Source organism: Gopherus flavomarginatus, chromosome 6, assembly GCF_025201925.1.
Source record: "Gopherus flavomarginatus isolate rGopFla2 chromosome 6, rGopFla2.mat.asm, whole genome shotgun sequence".
Lineage (NCBI taxonomy): Eukaryota > Metazoa > Chordata > Testudines > Testudinidae > Gopherus > Gopherus flavomarginatus.
The window spans coordinates 14,930,752-14,953,636 of NC_066622.1; the positions used below are offsets into that span (position 1 = coordinate 14,930,752).

General features: G+C 37.2%; 1 protein-coding gene across 3 annotated transcripts in view; it reads right to left on the minus strand.

Moving 5' to 3' along the window:
* Nucleotides 1-8,548: 8,548 nt before the first annotated feature.
* Nucleotides 8,549-22,885, minus strand: part of CRBN (cereblon) — a 43,373-nt gene continuing 29,036 nt past the window's right edge. For 2 of the 3 annotated variants that reach the window (XM_050957489.1, XM_050957488.1), the window contains exons 6-11: nt 22,228-22,290; nt 21,197-21,281; nt 20,311-20,426; nt 17,866-17,930; nt 15,804-15,935; nt 8,549-12,038 (exon numbers count right to left, since the gene is read on the minus strand). In XM_050957489.1, coding sequence (XP_050813446.1) covers nt 11,861-12,038; nt 15,804-15,935; nt 17,866-17,930; nt 20,311-20,426; nt 21,197-21,281; nt 22,228-22,290 — 639 coding nt within the window. In that variant the 3' untranslated portion in view covers nt 8,549-11,860. The remainder of the gene's footprint in view (nt 12,039-15,803; nt 15,936-17,865; nt 17,931-20,310; nt 20,427-21,196; nt 21,282-22,227; nt 22,291-22,885) is intronic. The other variant, XM_050957490.1, reaches the window with a different exon arrangement.

The window sequence follows — 22,885 nt, forward strand, 5'->3', positions numbered from 1 at the left end:
CCAGCCCTGTCCTGCCCCACTCACCCTTCTACTCCCAGAGCACGGCTCACTCTGCCCTGCCCCGCTCACTTCTCAGGCCTAGACCCCTTCTAAATAATAGTTGATTAGAGCTAGGCATTTATACCACATGCATTACTATAGTGTTTCATTGTCCAAATCAGCTATCTTCAAACACAACTGCCAACTGTCTGCAAAATCCTTGAGGCATGAGCACAGTGGAATTAGGTGCTCTATGCAATGCAAGGGCCTGGGTTCACTAACCAGTGGTGACAAAGTAGCACTTCTACAGTTATGACATTTTTTTGTTTGTTTGTTTCCAGGCCTGTAGTTCATTTGCTTGTGTGTGTCTGGTTAAGCTACAGGGATTTAGTTAACATTTAAAGCCTAAGAGCTTGGCTAATGTTACTGATTCACATTTTTAATGGGCAAACAATGTGCTTGGTGCTGTAAGAGACAAGGAAAGAGTGAAGCTTGTGCAATAGTTATTGTGCTAGAGGGAAAATTATACCACTGATAAATGAATGACTGGGATGTGGGCGTCAGGGCATATCAGACATGGCATATCATAAAAAAGGAGGTTAAACAAGTTTTCAGGTTGCATAAGGAAAATAAACTCCATGTGCAAGCTGAGATGTCTCTTTCCTAATAGGTTAACCCATAATCTGACTTAGTGACAGCTAATGCATAGGAGTTGATCTGGAGAAAGACACTATAATCTATTTCACTCTCAGAAAATGATCCTCGTTCCTCTTGTAGCCTCATTTTCTTTGCGATAATATTTCTGCACTAAGGCAGCATTGATGAAGACTAGGGCTGTTCTTCAGATGAGTTTCTGGCAGTGATATTAATTTGCTATTTAAGCATAACTCACAGCGATGAGTGTTTCTTCAAATTAACATTTTTACCCTTTTCCATTACCGAAGGAGAGAGGAGCAGCTCAGGCTAAAAATGCACAATGAGACGGCCATTATTACCTCAGCTTTCTCTTGGGCACAAATCACACACACACAGCAAAAAATACATATGTAGCCAGCTTTCTATATATGCACACGCACATTCTCTCGCTCTCTCTCAGGTAAAAGTAAAGTCCCTCTGAAGTATTTCAGATAACTGGACAAAGGCACCATCCATGCCTTTCTTTCAAGACACATATTCCAGTCAACCAGCAACGTTTTTATTTTGGGTGGACAATCTCATCCAATCCTCTCTCCTGTGTAGTCAATGAGAAAGAAAATTTTCTGCCCATTCTGATATGCGGGGACCAAGGAAAGCTGTAGAGTCATGTAATGTCAGCATTATCTCCCCAACAAAGGCAAGTTAAAGAGATGACCATGACTAGTGAGATTATTAACAGCAGGAGATGCACTTGAGCAAGCGTCTAACAGCATGTTTTGTATTTACACTGGGTGTGATTATGGCCATAGATTTTCTTGGAAAATCACTTAATCCTTCTGTGCCTCAGTTCCCCATCTGCAAAATGGGGGTAATACTTCCCTACCATGCAGAAGAGTTGGGAAGATAAATGCCTTTCACACCCATTGACACCATGGCAATGGGATGGCCTACCACATACCTAGAATAAGGTGTTAAAGTCATTCGTTGCAGAGACTAAATTCCATTTTTAATACATCTCTACCCCGATAAAACACGACCCAATATAACATGAATTCCGATGTAACATGGTAAAGCAGTGCTCTGGCAGATCAAAGCAAGTCCAATATAACACGGTTTCACCTATAACGCGGTAAGATTTTTAGGCTCCTGAGGATAGCATTATATCGGGGTAGAGGTGTATAGTTTACAGGCTGGGATATAAATTCAGGACTTCATATTGCCCTCAGCCCACAGAAGATCTCCTGCTGATGGCAATGGGAAGTTAGTGCAAAGATCAAGGATAGAATACATTTGTGTGCTGAATTAACTTTAGTTACTACCGTTATGTGTGTGTTCCGTACCCTATAGTCGCAATATCAGTCATCAGAAAGAAAATCAAGTGCACTTGAGGACCACTGCTATTTCTCTTTTCTCCCATCTTCCTTTCTCTGCTCCTCTCCCTTGCTTTCTCTCTGTCACCGTTGCATCAATTTCACTGCAGCAATTCTCCTTTCCCCAGGCTATCTGCTAAAATGCTAAGCAATTGAATAGTTAGTGCTGATAAATTGTATAGGCAATTGCTTGACCACAGATTGGTTTGTTAGTTCTTTATGAAATATATGTAAGAGACCAAATAACCAGTGCCAGTCAGATTTGTTAATATGGTACAGGAAGAGGGTTCTATATCATGCCATTCTCTGAAGAGCAGACTTGTGCAGCAATGTTACATTCACCATACGCAGAAGCTGTGTGCCTCAAGTTACACATTTCAGAGGGTATTATTCATATGATTTTACAAGTTACACATTTCTTACACGTCACTAAAATCCGACAAATCAGTTTGTTTCAGTTACCTACATTCTTGTTCTGTTCCTTATCTTTGTTTTGATCCTAGCATTCCAGGTACTGATCTGTGAAGGTCCTTCCCTAGCTTGTACTACGACATAGAATGAATGTATATTGATTTTGACAAGTTTCTGATCTGCCTGTGCCATGTGCTTACTTCAGCAAATACAAGGTGTTATGGGATACTTAGCATGAGTGAACAGGATTATGATACAGACCAGTTTAGGCTATATCACCATTACAATATTTGGACTTTATGTTATTGGTGCTTAATGCAAATGTATATAGTGCAGCTAATAACATAATTGGGCTCCAGGGTTGACATTCCAATCAGAGTGGGGGTGAATTCACACATCTGTTATTGTTTCAGGCTAACTAACAGGCTAGAATTAGAAACCAATTTGTCCCTGTGTGGATGGCAAAAGGGGAAAGCCCCCTGGGTTCTATTCTGACTCTGCCATTGACTCACTCTGTGACCTGCCTCAAATCATGTCACATCACTTTGCCTCAGTTCATGTAACTCATATCACATAATACCTAGCTGGCTTTCAGGAGTGTTGTAGCTTTATTGCTTTGAATATCTTGAGATTGTAGGGCATATGGTGCAATAGAAGTGCAAGGTAAAGTCTTTTAAGGTAGCAACCATCTTTTGTTGTGTGTTTGTATAGGACCTGGTCCATTACTGCGGCTCCTAGGTGCTACTGCAAGATAAATAATAATAATATTATGACTATATTGTTTGGCTTCCTAAATTGCAAGTGTTCATATGAAGAAAAACATACTCCTAGACATCAAGGGTTAAATCATTACCATTTTGAATTAATAAGGTATGTTTCCAGCTACCCAGACTGCAGGCTAGTGCCTAAAGCAGCATTTTAATTTCCCCCTCTACTCTTCAAAGTCTTATCTCTATTCCTAGCATGGACTTCAGCAATGAACGGACACAATTTGATTTATGAAGGGACTTATGCTGCATTTGCAATGCGATGACTTTTTTTTTAAAGACAAAGACAAATCTGTTGCTCTTACATGAGAAAATGATTATTTAAACCTAATTTTATTTTATGACAAAGTTTTATTCAAACTTTATGCTCACTGAAAGCAAATGGTATTCCCCAGGTATTGGGAAGAATCACTTTACAACAAATACATTTCTAATGCAATTGTAGTTTAGTTTATCAGAAGGACCACACCGTACAGATTCAAACTGACTGAGACTGTTCTAACACAGCCCCGGTACATTACAGCTCAAGTGACACATGAATACAAAGTATCAGATGAAGGCAAGTTACAATAGGCAAGCATGTGATGGCTACATTTTGTGTTAATCTCACTTTTCTCCCAGCATTTGTTTTTAGTGAGATGCATACAGTTGGATTTGCTGGTCTACTGAAGCCATTTTGCACAAGGCGGTTTTAAAATGGCTAGAGATAATGGGTGGAGAAATTTCCCTCCTGTAGTGTAACCTGAGCTAATGGGGGAAGGAGGCAATGTCAGGTACTTGCAAGGGCAGGAAGGAGAACAGTGGAATGTGGTGGTCCATTATGGCCCTTATGCCACTGACTAAGCTAGAGTAGGCCCACCCCCTTGTTCTAACTTCCACCAGAGCCAGGCATCAAAGAATCAGAGGGCTGCAAACAACTCTCTGCAACTGCCGCTCTCCTCTACATCCGAGCACAGCCGGAGAATCAAGGTCATGGTACTGATTGTTACACACAGTGAATGAAAATAAAGACACAGTTTGCAAGTTTGATATTGATTATTGCTCACGGTGTGACATGGACAGCCTCCCTCACTGCAAAGTTGTTTCTGCTGGGTTTTTCTTACCTATGGCTGAGCTCCACAGCAAACAATATAATGAATGCACACCACTCATGTTTGCCTCAGATTTTTGAGCTGTACTTTTAAATGCTATGGGTCAGACCTTTTGCTGGTATAAATTGCTGTAGCTCCATGAACTCCAGTGAAGATTTATCAATTTACAAAAGCAGTGAAGAATCCTGTGGCACCTTATAGACTAACAGACGTCTGTTAGTCTATAAGGTGCCACAGGATCCTTCGCTGCTTTTACAGATGCAGACTAACACGGCTACCCCTCTGATACTTGACATCAATTTACAGGATCTCAGGCTCTGGCCTTATTTGTACAGTTAGTTGCATTCATTTACTTTTTGTATTTTATTATTGAAAGTCTATAGGACTTGGCTCTTCAATAACTTGAGCAGTTTTGGAAAATTTTACCTATTGTCTTTTGGATGAAATGTAGAACATGGCCCTCGTTTGTGGTAAGTGCAGATGCCAGGAAACTTTTCACAGAAGGGCTAATCCCTCTTTTTATGGTGGGTAACATATTTTGCCTACATCTGTATGCCCAATGGCTCATAGCTAGGTCTCTTGACTCTGGCCTGGACCTTGAGTGCTATTCCTAGTTCCTTACTGAATCATTTGATTGCCTTGTATAAGTCACTTCTCATTTCCCCGTCCATCAGAAAGGAAATGATAAAACATGGCTAAAGTATCAAAAGCAAACAGAGGTCTACACCTGAATAAACACTACATCACCAAGGATTAAAATCTCCCATGTGCTTTCATTTCTGTAAATTATTCTTTACTTCCTAAGCTTTTGTGAAGTCCTGCTGTGCTCTGTTAGAGTGTGTTGTGCTTCACCTCATACACTGTTGTACTTTGATTTGGAGTAAGAGTAATTCCTCTATAGCTTGAACGATCAATGTTTGTGCATTGGGATCCATTTGGCTGAATGTGAAGGCAGAGCATTATCCTTATGTTACTTGCCCATCTGGTATAGACATGAAGGCTCATTAACTTCTGTGGGACTCTCACAGTCTCAGATGATAGTTTTTATGACAATACTAACCTTTTTGTTCCTATATATTACAAATGGAATTACTAATAGGTGAGGAAAATGTGCACAGAGAATAAAATACAGATTGCAGCCCTTTACAGACAAGTGCTCCGTATTCAGACATAGATGAAGCTTTTCAATCAGTTTGTCCTCTAAGTCCTCTAAAAAAGTCATATAGCATGCTGCCATTCCAGACCCTTTGTAATTTCTCTATGGATTAAATAAAGCCTGTGATAATATCTTTATCCTTATCTAGTATTTTATCACTGATTTTATTCAGGTGGTTGACCTTTCTTATGAGCTTCAATAAATCAGCAAATCCTATAGAATATTGTGAAGCATGACTGGTTCTAGTCTAATAATTCTTCCCTCCCCACCCACCCCCAACAAAATCCTCTTCAAATTCCAATGGGATAGTAAAGACTGTTGCTTCCACAGAATGTTAGTGCTAAAGGAGCTATCAGTGCCCTTCATTATCAATGTGTGTAAAAGGACAAGGATTTAAATTCTTGACATTTTAGGTAATTTCTTCATAACACAATAGCTCTTTGAAAGTCTGAAATTCAATTCAACATGCTCCACTACCAGCATATAACCTTAAGTACAAGTTGTACGGCCTCATTTAATCATAATATCTTTAGACAACTCTACCTAAAATCACATACAGCTTGGGATCTGTCCTCTTCATAGGGTACAGGTTTACATTTCTTTGCATAATCTATGAACCCATGCCCAGTAGCTACGCATTTGTCACTAATCCCTAGTGGATTTGCACAATGTTGAAATACATGTGATCTCCCAAGAAAGAAGGGCAGACATCTTAAAGTTGTACTGAGTCAAGGATCTGGTAAGCCGACCAATGGCAACTTGTTTATAAGAAAATGCATACACGTTTTTTCTTGCATGTTGGATCTTGTGAGGGAGAGGAGAAGTTAAAAATGCATATAATATGTAACACTAAATAGCTTTTCAGCCATGTGATTATAAACTGCTGAAAAATACTAAAAACTGCAAACACTTTCAGTCTACATTCAAAATACGACCTGAAAAGCCTATGCAGAAACTTAGTCATACACGAGCATTTGTGAAAACATTAACAAACAGGAACTGGACAAGATTTACATTTCATACTTACTGGTATTTGGCAGGTTTTAGAGTGGTAGCCATGTTAGTTTGTATCAGCAAAAACAACTAGGAGTATTTGTGGCACCTTATAGACTAAAATTTATTTGGGCATAAGCTTTCGCGGGCTAAAGCCCATTTCATCAGATGCATGGAGTGGAAAATACAGTAGGAAGTTATATATACCAGTACACGAAAAGATGGGAGTTGCCATACTAACCACCTTCCATTACAATTCTTGCCAGGTAACTGGGGAAAACTCTTCCCACTTTACATCAAGTCTTGGGATAAAATTTTCAAAAGTGCCTAAGTGAGGTACACTCTTACGAGCCATTTTCAAGCGACTTAAGCCCTTAGCCCAGTGATGCCCAAACTTTTCCTGTCCCCTGCAAGCCTCCATTACTGCACAGTTGGCTCACAGTGGAGCTTGGGCTGAAGGTGAAGCTGGGGGAAGAACTGGGGAAGCTTTCTAACAAAATTAGTTTCTGGCCTGTACTTCGAACAAAAACGTCAACAGCAAAATCAAATTACTCTATTTCGTTAGGTAACCTAGCCCAGAGGATACAACGTTACAGGTAAAAAAGCTCAGATTAGACAAAGTCCAAATGCTCCTGGTGCATGTGATAGCACACATCTGAGAGCATATTGTTGGGCTCATATCTAAGCTGAGTCTTTTCTCTGGCTCAATTGCACTTGATGCAGAACTAAGAGCTGGAGCGATGGTGGCTTTACATCATTTTTATATTTCCCTCCATCCTGGAGCCAGTTGGTCCCTGTACTTATCTTAGACGTTCAAGATGCTTGTAACAGCTTTTAAGGCCCTACATAAGGATTTCTCAAACTTCATTGCACTGCGACACCCCCGTCCCCAACAAAACTTACACCATGCCCCAGGAGGGGGATACTGAGCTTGCCCAAGCTCTGCTGCGCTGGGGTCGGGGGAGGGCAGCAAAGCCAAAACCCAAGGCAGGGAGCCTGTAACCTGATGCCCAAGACTGAAGCTGTTGGGTTTCGTCTTTGGCCCCGGAGGAGTTAGGCTGATGCTTCAGCTTCGGCCCTGGGCAGTGGGGCTCGGGCTTTGGCCCTATGACATCTTAGCCAGCCCTGATGACCCCATTAAACAGGGTTGCGACCCATAGTTTGAGAACCGCTGCCCTACATAATTTTGCCTCATCTTCCCTGGCCTTATCATATCCTCATTCTCCTCCTCTCTGCTAATACTCCAAGGCTTAACATACCATTTGTCTGTCTCTCCCATATTTGTCTCTGATCCTTTTTCTGCACAGCTCCCTGTAGATGGCACACTTTTCCTGAACCTATCTGCGAAGGCCATAGCTACCCTCTCCTCAAAACTCTCTTCTTCCATGATGCCTTTCAAAAACTAGCTGCTAAGTCATCCACTTATTTATCTAAACTCTCTGTTAATGAAGGATTTACTCATTTAAATGGAGCTAAACGGTGGAATGCTAGAAGAGAGAGAAACAAAAATTGGAATTGAAGCTAGGGATTGCTTGGGTGGGTGGAAGCAATGGGCTAAGGAGACCATCTTTTCAAAAGGCAAAAGCAGGACACTCTTGGCGGGCGGGGGGGGGGGGGGGGGAGACGAGCAAAGGCTAAGCCTCATGGCGAGGGGGCTAAGGCTACTGGAAAGAGGACTGGCGCCACCCCTGAGCCTCAGGCAGGTACTGGAGGGAACCTGGGCCAAATGCTGTCCTGGAGTCATTCAGCCCAGGACTGGAATTTGAACTCTGCATTTCAGAACTGTCCCACCCAATTCAGGATGGGTGGTCATCCTAAAAGGGCTGATAGAGGAGGGGAAGGGAGTAAGGGAGGAGGGACTTTAGTGTTTCATTTAACCCTCCCCCTTCAAAAAAAAAAAACAAAAATAAAACCAGTAAAACTACTGAGCCACACGTGTACCATTTTGCTTATATATTGTATGACTCTTTTGTCCTTCTTTGCCTTTTCAGTCTGCACGCTCTTTGAACTGGAAACAGTGTCTTCTCTATTTTGGAACACATCTAGGGCATTTTGGATGCCAACACAATCTACATAATAAATACAAAACTGAATGCTTTCTTTCATTCCCAGCCCAAGCACCACGCAAACACATGATCCTAGGCATTTGTTTTGAAATATATTTGAAAGTGTTTTATTTTTTGCAAATGTTTGCAAGCAATGAGATTTTCTGAAAACTTGTTTAAAAAGGCAGACAAAGGAACAGTTAAAGCAGAACGTGTCACCCTACCTGCAACTTTACAAAGAAGTTTTAACAGAGTCAGATGAAAAACGGGTGGAAGAACAAAATGTTTCATGTACAAAAATAGCATTATCATCAAATAAAATAAATGATATAGAACTCCAAAACACTTTAGAACAGAAATATCTACAAGCAACAGAAAACATTTTATTATGGTTCTGTTTATGCATCAAAATTTAACAGAAATTATTTTGAAATCTTGATATTTGTTAGTGAAATGGACTGTCATATCAATGATATGTCCTAGGGCAGGTGTTCACTACCGCCGTAACGGCGGGTAGTGATCAATCTATCGGGGGTCGATTTATTGCATCAAGTGTAGATGGCCTAGTAAGTCGACCTAACATATGCCGACTTCAAGTTGCGTATCTTAGGTCGACCCCCCCCGGTAGCGTAGACCTGGGCTTAGTGCTACTGCAATAATGACTTTAAAAGAAGCAACTGAATGAAGCTGAAACAACTGTTGTCATGATGTTCACTGATTTGTTTAGTACTTGGCTTTCAGAAGTCTGTAATCTCTGCATTTGAATGATTTACTGATAACAGCTGACAATCTTAACATTGTAGTAGTTTTTCCCCAGAAAAAGAAACCCATTTTTCTAAACATAGAAAATTGTAACTAATGTACAGAACCTTTTACAATTCTACATCTATACTATAAAATACATACTGTACATATTAATGATCCCTACAATTGTAGTTTTTTAATGGCTAGGTGTCCCACAACAGAGTTTATCTTCTTTGCAATTAACCTGAATCGCACGTTTTCAACTTAGAAAATGTCATGAACTTTGTAATGGCAAACATTACACAGAAGTTTAGGCAGAGTGAAAAACAACAAGATTAAGTTACTGCTAAATTAACTTCTTAGTGATCTCACTCGATTATATTAGTTTTATATTTTTATATATGCACAATACCAAAAATATGCCTATTTCATGCTAAAATATTGTCTCACAATGTTATTCTCATCTTTTTAGTTGAGGCAATCTGATACAGACCTAGCCAAAAATAAAAGCACACTATTAGGTTTGATGATAGCTGAAGACAACATCCTTTTTGAAAAATAACATTAACTGAATTGTGAGTGAACAGTGAATGACATGATTTTCAAAAATGCGAGGCATCCACAAAGCTCAGTAATGTCAATAGGAACTTCAGGTGCTTAGTACCTTTGGGAAAAAAAATCAAACTAACTTAGGAAAAAACACCCTCAATATGATTTGAATGAGTATAGTACAGATAATTCACAGACTCTTGCTCTTTTCACACTAGTGCTTAACATTTAATTTTTTTGCAAGCTGATTCTAAAAAAAACAAACAAAATCTAGAATGCTTTAAGACAACGAATTATCTTTCACCCTCTGTTTGTTCAGAATTATGTTTAAGCTAATATTGCTTTTCGCAGCTCACTCATAAATTAAGAATGTTGCAGAATAAAGTGAAATTTGATTTTATAGATATATATATGGGATAACAAAAAACATCATAAAAGCACAGAGGTAGAAGGCTTCAAGGAATTAAACCTGAGTTACACCATCATTACTCTCTAGATACCTAACATCATAAAGTTTTCTAATATCCTTTCAGCAGATAACATCTTCTGTCATTTGAAAATCTTTTCTTGGCTGCAGTACACCACACACCATGGCATTATCAGTAAAGTCAGTTGCTTGTCTCTTAAAGATATTTGTCCTTATTCCTTTACTGGAGTAACATATTAATACTACATACAATAAACAAGCATGCTATGTGGGGATGGATGAAGCATTTCATAAATATAATCCTAAGCATTTTAGTATAATTTTTCTTTAACAATACAAGTAACCACACACACAGGATCTCTAAGATTTACTTTGAACAAATAAAGAGTGAACAGAAGAGCCTCACAAGAAAAAAAAAATCTGTCTATATATAGGAGAAATCTGTCATCTTCAGATTCTACCATCAAAGTGCATTCTGAAAAAACAGCAAAAGCTGCACCCTTTTTGGCATCCTCTTCTGTACCACAGTGTCTCAAAAACAAACCTGCCTTTGATTTCTGCTTTATTTAGAAACATTACTTCTTTATCAGGAAAGAATGATGATAAATGCACAGTCTTTCACTTATGATATGCAAACATAAAAAGCAGTAAAGGTATGCTACGTTTCCCCAGTCAAAATATAGATGTGAGCAATTTCTAATGTGAAGTATTTCACAGATTACTGTGAACTTTAGGCATGTATACAAGGTAAATTAAACTTCAGAGGGAAATTGTTTAAAAAAATGTAAACCTATTTAATTGCATTGACTGAAATTTACTAATGTATTCTGGAAACAAATGACAATATATTTTATGCACTGGAATCAACTTGTACATTTTATATTAATAATTTAGTTTTTAAATGATTGCTAATCAACATGTCAAACATGCTAAGTATATGAAATAACTGTTAAGGACAAAACAATTAATACAGGATTCCTTTAAAAAGGAACTGTATACAGTAGTTGCTTTAGCAGCAGATATCAGTAAGTGCTTGGCTTCTACCATTTATAGCATCGCTACAAGGATGACATTAACCAATGCAACATCAATCAGTACAGAGGTTTAGACCTGACACGCTCTTTGATATTTGTTTAGGCAAACATTTGAAAAAAACAAACAAACAGTGTGAATGTGGAGCATTTCATATAGTTAGAAACAAGGACTTCTCAGCAAAATATACTTGAAGTATACTAATAGCCAATATCCCACAAACAAAATTTGGTATTTACCATCATACATAAATTGTATGAATCAAATACTGTTTAATAGTACTTTTTTTTGCACATCTTTTACCTTAATTCAATAGCAGTAAATGTCTTCTTAATTTATACAGTGGCAAGTTTAAGTAATCTGTTTCAGCATTTATCTGACATTCCTAGAATCAGATGCATTTGCTGGTCTCTCACTGTACTTCTCCTCCCAGTTGTCAAATCTTAAGACACAACCATCAATTCTCAGTGTATTGGGAACAACAGTACCTTGTCTGTGCATCAAACCCAAAATGTAATGATGCTTGTCTTTTTCTTTGCTTTCATTTTCAAAAAAAAAAAAAAAAAAAACGTATTTAAGCAAGCATCAGAAGCAGCACTGACCACATTCAACTGAGAGACGCTGGCGGCTGCTTATTCATTCCAAAAACAGGTTACTAGATTACAGGCAAAGTAATGGTGTTCTATCGTTGCCTGAGCCATCTTCTGGAATTCTAGGCAGGAGAGCAGATCGAGTCAATCCCCAGAATCTTTGAGGAGACAGATCTTTTTTAGCAGCTGTGAACTTCCACCCCATGTGATTCCCACAAATTCTGCACTGGGCTATAGTCCATGCATACCTAAAAAAAAAAAAAGAAAAATAAAGTGTTTGGCAGGAGTCACATCATTCATGAGAACATTTTAATGAAACTGGAACACAGTTAAATAATTCAGTAAGAAGAAAATAGCAGTTTTAGTTTGGGATTTTCAAATGGGTTTAAGGGATTCAGGCACCCAATTTTCATTGATTTTTCAATAGGACTTGGGCACCAAACTCCCTAGGTCTCTTTGAAAATCACAGCCTTCAAGATTATTACATTGTCCACAAAAAGTATAACAATAAAAGCATTTTATTTCAGTATATATTTCAGTAATATGATTCATTATTGTGTGCCAATACAGGAGTATCAAAAATGCTTATCATAATAAACTTAAGACATAAGGGATGGTTTTAAGGCTCTATTTAAAGGAGAATATTAAATCCATTAGCAACCCCAAAAAATCAAAGAATGAGGCATCTAGCCTGATGGAGCAATGGAATCTTTCTTTTCCTAGCTTCAAAAGGAAGAACACCAAAATTCTGCTGCCTCCAGAGGAGAAAAAGGACAAAAGAAACATCTCAGAGTGAGAAGGACTAACTTCAGAATAGATAACATGAGTCATCAGATGCCTTCTGTGATGAATGCATGAAAGAAAAAAGATCTTCTGAGACAGGGGTTCTCAACCTTTTTCTCTGAGGCCCCCTGTAACATGCTATAAAAACTCCACGGCCCACCTGTGCCACAACAACTGGTTTTCTGCATACAAAAGCCAGGGCCAGTGTTAGGGGGTAACAAGCAGGACAACCGCCTGAGGCCCTATGCCACAGGGCCCCCCATGAAGCTACATTGCTCAGGCTTCAGCCCCAGGTGACGGGGCTCAGGGTCCCAGGCTTCAGCCCCACGCCATGGGGCTTTGGCTTTCTGACCTGGGCCCCAGCGAGTCTAATGCTGATCATGCTTGGAGGACCCTGAAACCTGTTCACAGCCCCCCAGGAAGCCCTGGACCCCTGATTGAGAACCACTGCTCTGAGAGATCAGTCAGTGAATTCGTTTTTTCATATATCCTGATGACCTCCCACTGACAGGTGGACTTGTGTTCAAAGGAGAAGCAGGCAGCAAAGTGAGAAAGGGCAAGCTTTAATGTGTGCAAATTAGTCAAGTACCAAGGAATGGCTATTGTGGTAGCTATGCATTTGTTTAACTCAGCAAGTGAATGCAAAAACAAGGCCCAATTCCTTTAGGAGACAACAGATTACCATAGAGAAACAGACTGGTTTAAAGTGAGTTAAATTTGATGAGCAAATTCTTTCTGATAGTATGGCTCACAAAGGAAGAGGCAGAAAACCATTTATGGATTAAAGTTAAGGACAGAGCTGTAGAAAACAACCTACACTTCAAATTGTATGTGAATTATGACAGCCTTACAGGTGCACTTTTTTTAAAAAAATTATTCTAAAATATGCTTGTCTATTCAAACCAAAAGCTTAAATGATTGTGGGCGGGATGGGCGGCAACTTTAAGGGATACTAAACTTCAGTTGGAAGGATCATAGTGGTTGCTTAATAAAACAACAGATAAAGGACAGGGAATGCCCCCCCCCCCAATCACATCAAACCCAAAAGGTCTTTTCCCAAGGTTTTATAGGGGAGAGCGCAGGACAAGGCTGGATGTATAAGTACAAGCTGGCATCAACCTTTCAAACGTGTACTATCTAAAAGAACTGATTACTGTAATTTTATCTTAATCGATACCACTTCGCCTTGCCAAGACTTGTTCTGTGGAATAATCTTCTTTTGAAAATAAAAGTCCATGGATAAACCATGAACAACTTTGACTGCTCTAAATTTGTTCAGTTTCCCCTTTGATTCTTGGCAGGATCTGAGATAGTTCCTGCACCTGTACATTTTGTTCTCCTCCGTACCCTCTATCTCCTTCAAGTTAGAAAAACAGGATTTATTAGCATCTTTCACTTGCCAAAGTGTACACACTTTTTAAAGTGTTCAGAACTCAAATAGCTTCAAAATTAGGTTATTCTTGCAGCAGAGCTACAGATGCTAAAGAGTTTATTTATAAAATGGTTCAGGAATAAACTAACAAAATTAGGTTATTGTTCCAGCAGTGCACTATACACACTAACGAGGTTATTTCTAAAATGGTTCAGGAATAAACACCTTTGTTATTTTGAAAAATAAGTATTTTACTTCCTCAAACAACAGAATGCTATAACTGCACATTTAAATCATTATCTGTTTAAGGTAATATTTATATTTTTCAATTATTATTAAAGCATAGCTGACAGTTCATGGATTTTTTAAAAATATTGTCTATAGGAACTCCTCCATGTATGCATCAGGTTTTCTGTATTTGCCTCTAAATATATTACCAAAGATAGCTGCAGAGAAACAATATTTTTTTTTCAGAATTCATCTGTCTATGCTGTACAATTCCCTGTTTAAATTTATAATCTTCTGTTTGTATTTTTTTGTAAGGACAAGACTGATCTCTACGGAAATAATTAATTTATGTTTTCCATAAACGTGTCTATGTCACAGACAGAGAAACACTTAGGCAATAAATATCTTACTTATCTGCACCAGAAGCTGGATTGTGTCTAAAGTTTTCTATTTTATTTTAAAAGATGGGTATTCAAAATCTCCAACCTACTTAAGAAGCTACTAGTCCAATTATATGATTTATATAGGAGATTTTCCTTGCAATTTTTTTAGACAAGAAGAGTAACATGACATGGTCTGAAATTATAAATACGCTAAATATTCTGCTTGGCATTTTGCATCAACTACACTTGTAGGGAGGGTAGGGATGGAGCGTCAAAGATAAACTGATGCAATTGAGGGAGAACAGAAGTAAATTACACTTAATCCTTTACAATGATCTATCAGATATTTGATCGTGAGGAATCAGTAGTCAGGAATCAGTATTAAAGTGTGCACCACTTAGAAGTTTCTAATATGAATAAATCCATATAAAGCTATACATTTTAGTCCATGAAAGACAGAATTCCCAACCACAAGCAATATAAACAATCAAAATAGTTTAAAACAAGGTCCTCAGATTAGTAAATAATCTCTAGTCATAACGAGAGACATTCACAGTTTACTATGCGGAAAGTTCTAGGGTTGGAGATTACGTACTGAAGACAATTCAAATTGGGAATGGAGGATGGCGGGAAGAAGTAACAGTAGTATCACCCTGGAGAATGAAATGTTTTTAAAAAGAATGAAAGACGTGATCCCATAGCGAACAGATTTTAAGACGATTGTTAATGTCACCTGACACTTTAGCTGCTAGTTCTTTCTCCATCTGTGCAAAACACTGTAAGCCCTTTGGGGACAGAGTGTCTATTTTACAATGAAGCCCTGATACCTGACTGGGGTCATTTGGTACTACAACAATACGAATTATAACACTCCCTGTTATATATAGTTATTTATCAAGATGCTAGTTGGGTAATTAAAAGAGAATTATTCAAAAACAACTTTTAAAATGTGGCAAAATGTATGCACAATTTTAAAGGCACAAGGGAATTTTGAATACGTTTTATCTAACTCCTCCAATTTATTTTAGATTAAGAAGGAATACTAAATTTACTTTTTTCTTCATTTACACTAGTTAAATGATCATTTCGAAGAGTTTAGAAAATAATGTAATGTCTGCTTGTCAGTGTTTGCAGGCCAGAATGCATTTAAATCAGAATAATTAATTACTATTATTTGCTAATAAGATTTCTGAACTGTATTTTGTAATAGTGGAGTACATTATTAGTAGAAAGAAATACTGTTTTACCCAGGAAACCAGCTGTGCTCTGTAGAAGGTCGGCCACTCAGACTCAAGTTGCAGGCTTTATACACTGTAAGGGTCTCATGGACATATCCACGAGGATTCACATAAGCTGCCATAGGTCCACACAAGGATAAACTACAATGGATAAATAAGAGCCAGTTATGTACTTTGACAGTTTCCCCAGACATACATCAAAAAGGAAAACAGGGCTGAAAAGTGTTCATAAAATTAAAACAACTCTAATTAGAAAATGAATAGAGGAAGCAAATTGCCAAACACTTAAAAATATTTTGCATAAAAAGAAGTCTAATATGCTTGTAGACAAGATTTATGAGTTACAGTATTAAAAGATGGAATAAAAATAGGTATGTACACCTTTATTACATGAGATAACATCACAATAATTTCCCAAACTTTATATAAATGTAGGCTCTGATCCTATTATCCTTTACTCAGAGTTAGTAAACTTTACTAACATGAGCAACTCCTGCTGACTACTTCCTAAGGCTCTGTTTCAGGAAAGGCACTTAAGCAAGTATTTATATACTTTCCTGAATATTATAAACTCATGCTTAAGTGCATTCCTGAATTAGGGCCTAAGTGTTTCTTACAGGTGACAAGTTAATAACTGCAGGCCTGATGAAATGTTGGCATGGAAAATATCTCATTTGGAGTGGGTGATTGTCTTTACCTCATCAATATGTAACTAAGGGCTAGTCTACACTAGCGCAGTAATTCAACCTAAGTAACGCTACTTCAGTTACGTGAATAACGTAACTGAAGTTGACGTAGCTTAGGTCGATTTACCAAGGTGTCTACGTTGTGCTGTGTCGACGAGAGACACTCTCCCGCTGACTTACCTTACTCTTCTCAGGGATCTGGGGTACCAGAGTCAATAGGAGAGTGCTCTCCCATCGACTTAATCGACACCGCTGTATTGATCGTAGCAGTGCCGATCTACTGGTAAGTGTAGACATGGCCTTAGTGTAAACAAAATACAGGATAATTTGCCATTTACTTTTACTTGCCTCCACTGAGTAAACACTTACAATGAAAACAAATAGCAAAACTACTCAGCCTCTTAATTCTGCCTTTAAAATTGAGCAGTCAGCAAAAATGAGCATTTACCACACTATTTTCTCAATTTCAAAAAAGTAGTTAAAAAAAGACACCCCACAAATGAACAACATAGCAGCAGCTAAGAGTTCCACAATCTATCGTTTAGTTAATTACTGCAGCTGCTTATCACATGGATAAAACAAAACAAAACAAAATTACTATGATGAGTCTTTGTTAAGCCAAGAAATCTTCTAACCTTCATATCATCATAGGTGATAGATAGATGATAGTTATCCTGAGTGAAGCTGGAGACAGCCACCAGCAGTGGTAACTGTTTTCAAGAAATACTATCCTAACACAGCTATTAATGAGGACAATGGATAGGTCATGCATATAAGAATGAATTGCCTACTACAACTCTTAGAATGATTTTTAGAGTGTTTGACATCACGTCATATCCAATGATACATGTATTCCTTGCTTCACAACATACTAATAGCACATCTATGATACTCAAATCACATACAATAATCTGAAATCAGTGCTTGTTAAAACGTGGAAGTATTATGCACAACTGAGATTTTTTTTCCCCTATTACTTCTGAATTAGGTTAATCAGTGAAATACAAGAGTTTATACTCCAAAATTCACCATAAGAGTAGAACCCCACAATGGCTGGGTGCTGGGCCAGATAATATAACATGGCCTTTCAAACTCCAACTTCTATTATTCTAAAGTCATCATAAATAACAATTTTGTTAGAGGTCTGTGGCCTGGATGATGTCTTTGAATTTATTTTACCTATTTTGTTTTACACAGAGAATTTCCTATGAATATTTATTGATCAGCTCAGAATGATCTCAGAAGAATAAAATGCAAAGAGAAAATGAGAGTTGTAGGAAGAGCAAAACTATTAATACATACCCAATTCTCATTTATTGTAATGTTGACATAGCACAGCAATTGCGTGTTTTCCAAAGAAGAGACTAAACTAATTAAAAACTCACCTGAATATTTCATTCTTAGTTGTTATTTCTGTGTCTTGACATTGCTTACAACAAAGAGATGTACACTTCAAAAGAAAAAGAAATACACTATCAGTAGGACAACTTTACTCACTTCTGCATATTTGTTATCAAATTTAACATAATCACAAGCTTTTTTGGTTTTGTTTTTTAAAAGAAAAGGCCTCTATGTAGTTCTAATAAATTAGGGAAAGGTCTTGTCTTTCAAGAGCTTTTGAAAAACTAACTATTTTAGAGAAATAAAAAGATGTTGCTATTTAATATGTAACACAGAAAAGGAGGATAAGTACAAACATGCATTTTTATTTTCTGCAAAATGCACGAAATACTGGGAAAGAGTGCTTTTAATATCAAGAAAAAATATTTTGTAAAATTAAATGGATTGACTCCCTCATCAACTTCTTCCTTATTTCCCCCTCTGAAGTACTATAACAGATTAATCTACCACTTAAAATTACTAGAAAGTAAGCTGGAACAGAACAATTCATTACTGACCTTTCCCAGAAACTAAACCTTTAAAAATCAGTTCATAAGAATAATTTATTCCAGTATAAATTTTTCAGATGTAAATATTTCCCACCTTCTTTAAAAAAAGAATAATACTTTTGAAATTGTCAGTGAAACAATTTAAGAAGTTTATGGGACAAAATGTTGTTTTAACAATGTTCACTTAAAACAATTTATGTAAATCACAGTTCAAACTTTTGGTTCCAACTAAGTTCTGACTCTTACTCCTCGTGTCCTATCTCCTGCTCACTTGAGCACGTTGCTCCTTTTGTCTCCTCTTACTTATGCCTTTTTGTGATGCACGCCTCTATCCTGAATGACCTCCCTCTAATAACGTGAAAACTGTCATTGCTTTCCTTCTTATCCCTCAACACTCACTTCTTTTTGCCTTACTTCCCCATCACTGACCCATTCCTGTGTGCTATCTTCTATTGTTCTCTCATTCTACTGCACTTAGTTGAAAATTATCAGAATTTAAGCATCAGACACCAGCCATATTCTCCTTTATTTTATTCTCTGTCCATCCTTCCCTTCTTACCAGCTTCTTTATCTGGTGTTTCAATCACTAGGACTGTCTGATTTATAATGTAAACTCTCTGGGGAACGAATCATGTATGTATTATTCTGTATAGTTCTATGCACATTTTTAGCTCTATATAAATATGATAAACCATTTATTATTGTTTAATAAGAGCAGTGTAAGTTTTATTCACAAAACCCATTACTAATGTAATACATTTCACATGCATCAAATGCCATAAAGGCAATAGACCAGATTCTGACCTCAGTTACAATACTAAGTCAGGAATAAATCTGAATTTGGCTGATTCTGTATGTAATCAATTTAGTGGCCTTCATATTATATATTACTCCAATTAGTACAATATTTAGAGATTTATATAAAACGTTTTTACAGCTGGATCTTCACATGTACTCTTGCATCCTATCTTGCTGGGCAAGGAAAGACTATATATTAAAGTTAGTACTATATATTTCATAAGGGCAGGTCAAGTCTCCTAGTCTCTTTCATAAAAAGATGCACCTAATACTGTAGATGAGTTCCTAGAATTGCATGAATGTTAACATTAGAGCATTTTATAATTTCAGCCACAGCAAAGGGGTGGCTAATCTCTTAAATGATTAGAGAAATCCCACCTGAAAATTTTCCCAATGCAGCCCTAGAATCATAGAAATGTAGGGCTGGAAGACATCATGGGAGACGATCTAGTCAATCCGCCCATGCTGTGGCAGACCAAGCATGCCTAGACCATCCCAGTTTGTGGAATCCCTATCACTGAAGGTTCTTAACCTATTCCAGTATTTAATTATTCCTACAGTTAGAATGTTTTTCCTAATATTTAAATCATCTTGGAATACTGCTTCTTATCAGGGTAATAGAAGTTTGAATGTAAAAATCCTTTTAGTCCAATATTTATATAGTCTTATCACTGTAGGGATATATCACACTTTATAAAGCACCAAAATCTGCTCCACTTATCATGGCACAGCAATATTTCATTACCGTACGTTTTATTGTAAATGTGTTCTGATTTTAGAAAGAATGGTACTAACTGCATCTGGCTTCTAGCACCATCTCTTGGCAGGCACAGTACAATAAGGTGTTGGAACATCATTTTAAAAATGTGATTGTCGCTCTTTCAAGATGGAAAAAAAGCCAGCAAGTACTTTAGCGGGATTGGTGCTAAATATAATGTGCCAGTCAATATCAGTGGACCACATATTCTATCACAGTTAAAAATAAATAGGAAAAATAAGAAGTTCTAAAAAAACCCACCTCTTAAAATATAACTTGGAAACAGCAGAATTGTTTTTTTGTTATAGATTATACAAACTCTACTCTTTATTACCTGGTGACACTAAATCAAAGTATCATAAATTAAACATAAATAAGATACTTACTTTGTTCATAATATCTAATTCACACCGCAGTCGCTGAATAGCGCTACCTATTTTAAGCAGCTGAATACGTAATGAATCATCAATTGGCAGGCAAGCAGCAACTCTGTAAGAAAAATCTGGAGAAAAGCACCATGCCTGTTACAATGTAAGAAATAAAAAAATAAAATACAGATGCCTTTTATTCAGTTCTCTATGTCTGCACAATGCTTTTCTAAACAAGAGAAATAAACTTGTACTAGCAAAAATATACACTTTTCACACACTGTATCCAAGTGGCAATGTTGGCTCTAATACCAACATTTGCTTAAGTATTATATCATTGGAAGGATAAGCATTTTCTGTGTGCATTCATTTCTGTAGGGTTCCTCCCCCCCGATTTGTACACAGAGCAAAAACATACCCAACAATATTCACACATTTCAGTTTTGACATACCCAAGTGATTTTTATTTTTAAAAAAATATATAAAATTCAGCTGCCTTTAACCAGATTTTGGAATTTATGCTGTCATAAGATAATGGACTTTACTGTATTCATTCTTGTCCTTAAGTCATCAAAGCACTGTTAGACCACAGGACAAGCACAGGCCTGATATACTACTATAGTCCCATCTCATGGTCAGTCAGAAAACTCAAAGGCTGGACTTTTCAGCTTTAAACATTAAATTACTAGCAGTTCAGAAAACAACTGCTGAAAGTGTGTTGGAAATTTTTTGATAAACGTGCTCTATTAATGGACCAGTACATGCTTTCAGTACACATAATCTCTTCCCAGTAGTCGTCGTGGGCTAACCAGCAAGAAGAAAAAAATTGATCATTACCTTTAACAAAATATGCGGGGAGAAAATACAAATTTGCTGAAAACCAAGCAACATAATTTTACAATACCTATTGGATTTGATGGAAGAGATTCATCTTTAAGATTTTCATCCCACTCATGTAGTTGCCTCTTGACTCTTTCCATTAAGGTTTCCTTTCATTAGAAGAAAAGCGTAATTTAAATACACATTTTTTCCCCTTTAAAATAAAAGCAAAATGGGGAGTGAGCTATTGGCCTCTAGTGGACATTCTCTTTTAAAAAACTTAACACAAAGACAGTTTATCTACATGACTACATATTTTAAGCTAACAAGTTAAAAATCAGCCAAGGTTTCCCATCAGGCAAGGTGGGGACACTTCTCAGAAACAAGAGAACAGACCAGTTTTGGAAAAGAAATTAACTACCTTTAAAGGATTTCTATGCTATGGTAGTATCAGGGTGGTTGGTAACAGAACTACCCCCCTCCCTTCTCTTGTGACAGGACACAAGGAGTGAAATCCTGGACTCACTGAAGTCAATTTCAAAACTTCCACTGACTTCAGTGGGACCACAAGATTTCACAGATGAGGTAATACACTAACAGCCAGGGCTGGTAGTGCTCAAGTTCTTCACAGGATGTCTATTCTGTTTTGTTTATAATGATTGTGGTAAAGATTGAGGAGACTTTATTGGGAGGGAGGGGAATACCTGATTAATTTAGGGCTGATTAAGGATTCTAAATGTGTAGTTTTTAATTAAAGTGAACCTTTCAGTACTGGATCAACTATTGGGGTAGGTCATATTCAGTGGGGGTCCAGGGTTTCTACTAATTCATGTACAAAGACTGTAAGATAGCAAATAAAAATCCAAGCTACTTGATCTGGAAATAAAAACAAAAATTGTTATTGTGTTGAGTATTTTTGCAGTAAATATGTGTAAGTTTGTTAAAGATATATTAAAATGTGTGTCATTTTGGTTAATATTTTGATAATGTCGCAGTCAGTACTTAAAAACACAAAATAAAAATAGATTATATGGTTTTGTGCTACTTAATAATGAAATACCCAAAAGCAAAAAAATTAAATTATAGATACCTGGGTAAGATCTGGTTTATACTTACAGCATCATATAAAGAGTAGAGCCATGGAGGCCAAGAAGTCAAACTCGCACAGTGAAACTTTCGCTGAAACAGAAAACATAACATTTACTTTTGAATCATAACACTTCTGTACATCTTGTACAAACAGATATAGGGGAGGGAAAGGAGAAAATTATCTAGGAAGACATCTACTTATTTAAAAATGCCATGAAATGTCAATCAACATAACACCACTGGGGACTTGTTAGCATATTCAATCAAAAAATCTCAAAATATTTTGCAAATGCATTAAGATCCACAGTACCCACGGTGTAGATTTACAAATAAACAAACAGAGATTAAATCTCATTTCATGACAAATAATCAACAAGCAGATGTGGTCTTTAAAGATACATCATCACCTTCAAATCCAGTCAGTTTTATAAAAAGTTATCAATAGTTTCAGGTAGTTTGCCGGTCCATTAGCCTATTGTTAATTTTTGTGGGTTTTACAAGCACTTTTTTGTATATTAAACATATTTATCACTCTCCTGTTGCGATATGAATGATCCCCTCCATCAATGGGGGGGTGAGGGTGGGGAAACTGACTACACAGGGTAAACAATAAAATTATTATAACCAAATGCTGCCAAATAAACATGCAAACTAAAAAAAAATTGAGAACAATGGGCCAGATAAT